The 5,222-nt window shown below is 46.9% G+C and overlaps 1 protein-coding gene across 1 annotated transcript in view; it reads right to left on the bottom strand.

Moving 5' to 3' along the window:
• Positions 1-4,447, bottom strand: part of LOC106812349 (gelsolin, cytoplasmic-like) — a 25,990-nt gene extending 21,543 nt beyond the window's left edge. The window contains exons 1-3 of the mRNA XM_014816203.1: positions 4,198-4,447; positions 1,318-1,392; positions 270-335 (exon numbers count right to left, since the gene is read on the bottom strand). Coding sequence (XP_014671689.1) covers positions 270-335; positions 1,318-1,392; positions 4,198-4,281 — 225 coding nt within the window. The 5' untranslated portion in view covers positions 4,282-4,447. The remainder of the gene's footprint in view (positions 1-269; positions 336-1,317; positions 1,393-4,197) is intronic.
• Between the last annotated feature and the right edge of the window lie 775 nt (positions 4,448-5,222).

The following is a 5,222-nucleotide window of genomic DNA, read 5'->3' as shown; positions in this document are numbered from 1 at the left end:
CAGCAGCAGCAGCAGCAGCAGCAGCAGCAGCAACAGCAGACATCGATGAGTCACGCATGGTTTTTTACAGCACTGATGGATGCTACAATCCTACTCATGCACGCCTTCTAATAATAGGCGTGGATACACGCGGGTATGTTTCCATGCGGGACGAGGCTCCTAGCGTGTTATATTATATAGAAGCAATTTCGACACGAGACGCACATCAAAACCAGTAATACGATGAGTGATCGTAATCGCGTTAAAACTATCGCATGACGTCACCCTACCTGGGAGGTCTCTTTGCCCAGCCAGAAGTGGATGTCCCATTCTAGTCTGTTCTCGACTTGACGCGTCTGAAAGAAACAAGTGGCGGTTGACGTGCCTGTAAAAACATATGGCCACCGCTCTCGGTGTTCGTCAAGAGATTACGTCGCAACCACGCAGCGTACAGTGATGCACTGTCGGGATGCAAACGTCTATAGAGGGGAGAGGTGAACGGTTATTTTTGGGAGGCGGGATTAGAGCAATTAAATTATCTGGGATCTGGGAAATAACCAGATGAGTTGTTCATGGTTCCAGAATAGAAATCAACCGGTACGCGGAAAAGCCGAGATTATTTATTTTAATTAACCGGAAATTGGGAAATGGTACATTTAACATGGGAAACTGTGAATGGACCACTCAAACTGTTCTCCCAACTTATGCGCATACACTCCGCCACGAAGGGAACGATAATGTTTAGCTTCACTCATGTAGCAGGCCTATAGTGCAACCGACCTATGGCGCAACGAAGGGCTTCTCTGGGAGAGCTAGATAACACTCGTCCTTTCCGTGGATGGGCTTCAGGGGGTCCGTGAACCAGGCACATGCAAAATTGTGTGTTTATGTGCTTATGTGCATTTTCTGGGGAGGGGTCCGTAGCTTTCACCAGATTTTCAAATGGGTCCATGACTCAAAAAAGGTTCAGAACCACTGATCTAAAGGCTGGTGTGTGACGTCGGCCTATTGTTTTCTCCGCCACTTCGAACCTCTCTCAAGCAAGACTAAAAATATAGCAGGCCGCCTCGCACACGCGTGAGTTATATCGGACCTATGCAGCAGCAGCAGCAGCAGCAGCAGCAGCAGCAGCAGCAGCAGCAGCAGCAGCAGCGGCGGCAGCAGCAGTAGTCGCAGCAGCAGCAGCAGCAGCAGCAGCAGCGGCAGCAGCAGTAGTCGCAGCAGCAGGAGCAGCAGCAGAGCCCACGGTCCCCCCCTCTACCGCGTTACTAAGTTGTGCATCTTATATCGAGCAACGTGGCTAAATCCGACGCGTGAGCCAACATGCGAAACACTCACCTTCATGACGATGTAGGAGTCACCGCTATAGAACTGCCCGTAGTATTGTTTTGGCACTGGCACGACCTTCATACTCTGAAAGGCAAAGGGAAGAATAAAATGTTGTGGTTTTTGATAAACGGGGCCTATAGGTGGTCGGATAACCAAAAATGTCAGAAAATGCAGGAACAGGTAGGGGGAGCGTAAATCTATTCGCATATAAATTAGACAGTATAACTATGAAATGTGTGAAGTAGTATATAAATAATAAAAGTAGTAAATATAAGCAAGATAAATAACTAAATAATAGGGTACACATCTATTGCCACAAGGCAGCAGGGGACGGGTCGAAATAGTATGCATGTACGTGCAGTACAACACAGTACAAAAACCCATATAACACGCGGATTGACCGTTGGATGGAACGAAATCTGGGATAACCCAAGGTCGGACAACCCAGACTCTACTCTAATTGTATTTACAGCCCGCGCTTAGATGAGGCTAAGTACGTTAGTGCTACGCGATCTAACATAGTGAAAAACGAACGGGCGCTGAAGGAGTAACACTTCATTCATTCATTCATGGTGACGAACGACCTGACTTAAGAGCCATTTTGTTTCAACCTAGCCTTATTTATTACGAAATTGAAACAAAGCAACACAAGAAGCGCAACCAGTCTTAAGATTCCGAGATAAAATAAATTCCACATAAGTCAGTTAGGTAATAAGCGTAACAAATAATTCAGAAGCATAGACATGTGCGACTGTTGTGTATAGCTCCTTGTTATATATCAATCCTTTATGTATCAGCTATCGGTGTGTTGTGTATCAGCTAATTGTGTTCTTGCCCGTCGTATATCTGCCCGTTGTGTACAAGTCCATTCTATATCAGCCCGTTATGTATCAGCGTGTTGTGTAGTGGCCTGTTGCGTATCAATGTGTTGTATATCAGCTCTTTGTATATCGGTACTGGTCTAATTTCTCCTACTTGTGTAAATTCGCACCGGAAAACATATACGACTGGGACATATATTTACGATCATTTAAACGTATACGATTTCTGATGGGAGATAAGCTACAAGGCGTCTCCGCGTAGCGTTTTTACTTCGACGATAGTGTTACTGATCAGAGACGCCGGGCAAGTATTCATAGCTTCTTTACACTACTGAAATGGCCCGGCGGTAGTAAACGAGGCACACAGCTAGGCTGATGACCGCACAGCCGCTCACGCGTAATTCTAGCAGGCTTCTGGGTGGTGCAGAAGTGCCGCAACATTACTCTAGTATTCTGGGAACAGCGCGCAGGAGCGGGTGGCTGGCAATCAGGCGTTGTTGTGTAAACATTCTGCGCGAATAGAATCGGCCAGGGCAGGCGGCAGGCAACCTGCGTGCGTGTTCTACCGACGGACGTAAAGCTCAGGAAATAGGAACGCGTGAATTTGCATGTGGCAAGATGAATTTCCATAGGTAAAGATAAATCATAGGCAAATGATAAGCCAGTATATTATGCTGGGATAAACCAGTATGTGCTGGGATAAGCCAGTATGTGCTAGGATAAGCCAGTATGTGCTAGGATAAGCCAGTATGTGCTTGGATAAGCCAGTATGTGCTAGGATAAGCCAGTATGTGCTAGCATACGCCAGTATGTGCTAGCTAGCATACGCCAGTATGTGCTAGCTAGCATACGCCAGTATGTGATAGGATATGCTAGTATGTGTTAGAATAAGCCAGTATGTGCTAGCATACGCCAGCATGTGCTAGGCTAAGCTAGTATGTGCTAGAATAGCACTGCAAGTGCTAGATAAGCCAGCACGTGCTAGGATAGGACTGAATGTGCTGGGATATGATCGCATGCACTGCGTATATAGGCAGGCAGGCAGACAGACAGACAGACAAACAGACAGACGGACAAACAAACAGACAGGCAGGGAAGCAGGCAGGTAGGCAGGCAGGCAGACAGACAGAAAAACAAATAGGCAGACAGACAAACAGACAGGCACACAGACAGACATGTAGGGAAAACTGAGATAGCGATGTTGATGCGACCGGTTGGCGCGGACTTCTTAACGACGAGCCTATGTGAGAACTGACTGAGAGCCGAACTACGATCATGCTCCAGCGTTTGTTTAACATTCTCGCCAGATGTTCGGCTGCTGACGAACGAAGCCGCTCGTAGAGGATGCTGTACGAAGCCCGAGGATAAGAATTAACATCCTACAGTCATCCGTCATCCGGTGCACTCGCTAGAACCTCACAGCTGACTTATCTCTGCGGTGTTTACGTTAATAAAACCGAGTAAAATGAAAATGAGGAACTCGATATTTTGCACGAGTATATACAAATTTCCGCATTTACCCATAGAGTCACTTGTAATATGATGAGTGCACGGATACCGGCATTGCAGAGATAGCTAGCATACTGGCAGGATTACATGCTGTTTAAAAGGAAGGAGTGCCGAAATGCGCGTCATCACTATTTCACGTCATCTTTTTTTGAGTGCATTTTGTGTATATATGATTATAGTAATCATTCGCTATTCCATTTTAACAACCGCAACAACAAACCACCACCACCACCACAACAACAACAACAACAACAACAACAACAACAACAACAACAACAACAACAACAACAACAAGAATAACAACAACAACAGCAGCAACAACCGCAACAGCAGCAATAACATCAATAATAATAATAACAATAAATTAATACTAATAATAATATTAACAACGCCAATTATATGAACGTTAGCAACACGCAATAGCAGAACTAGTTCGAGAGAGTCCTTCACTGTGATTACTTTATAGTGTTCCTGATAACACATCATCAGCGTGATTGTTTTGCCACCCGCATTGCATTGGTTGCCACCCCGCTGTGACAGTGTATTTTCACGCACTCACCTCGATTCTCCATATCTCGAGCCCGAGTTTCTGCCCGACGCCCTGGAACGCTTCATCGAAGGGCTTGTCATCGGCGGCGACCATGACGATAGTGGGTAACTCGCGGGTGTCTCTCTGTCACACACTCACTCACTCACACACTCGGTCGTATAAAACCTGTCGGCTGCAACAACGAGCTGTACTGTGCGTGCGTGCGTGCGTGCGTGCGTGCGCTGCGGAGATACCCGTACTGCGGACGACGATTGCTCGGATTGGCTAAGCCGGTATGCTGTTTCGATGCAGTTGCAAACGAGATTTGCTTCTCCACGCGCTATGCGAGGCTCCTTCCGGAGGAGGCAGCTAGTTTGAGCCTGGTCGCGTCTATTGGCGGGTCGATGAGGATGGGAAGCTACGAATCTAAGAAACGCATGCTCCCGAGGGGGTGCGTGTGCATCGCTGAGGGGGTGTTCCTCACCGAGTCGCTGCATCCTTAGTACATGGGATGGCGGACAGCATGTACTCTTTTACTTCTCGCTTTACATTAGTAATCGAGCAGAGGACGACAACAATAATCTCCATGGACGTGTACATGGTGACAGTGATTGGTCGCCCAGGTTAATGCGGCGCCTGTGGCTCCGCCTCGCGCAATCGCATTCTTTTGCTCGTCTACTTCGTATTCTTTATTGAAGGAAGTTGGTGGGAAAATGTGAGGCAGTCTTACCGCCCAGTGCTACTAATCCAGTCCAGCCAACGCCAACAAGAACTCACGCAAGATGCATGTACTCTTCAGGTCGCGGACTGTCCGGTCGTTCAGGGCAATGCCCATCGTCAGATAAATCTCAACCGTAATCATGATTGGTCACCAGTTTGTTTAGAAGAATGGAGGCGGTTATTTTGCTGGGACCTTTTTTTCATTTCGAAATCGGACCATTTTTAATTAACTGGGAACGCGAACAAATACAGGTATTTTTTTCTGGCATTAAGAGAGGCTAACCGTTGACGCGAGAATTGCGCGATAGTTTAATTATCCGTGTTAAACTTGAGTT

The sequence above is a fragment of the Priapulus caudatus genome, unplaced genomic scaffold (genome assembly GCF_000485595.1).
Source record: "Priapulus caudatus unplaced genomic scaffold, Priapulus_caudatus-5.0.1 Scaffold21, whole genome shotgun sequence".
Taxonomy (NCBI): Eukaryota; Metazoa; Priapulida; class Priapulimorpha; order Priapulimorphida; family Priapulidae; genus Priapulus; species Priapulus caudatus.
The sequence above is the reverse complement of the archived record's forward strand: the minus strand, read 5'-3'. Positions and strand labels throughout refer to the sequence as shown.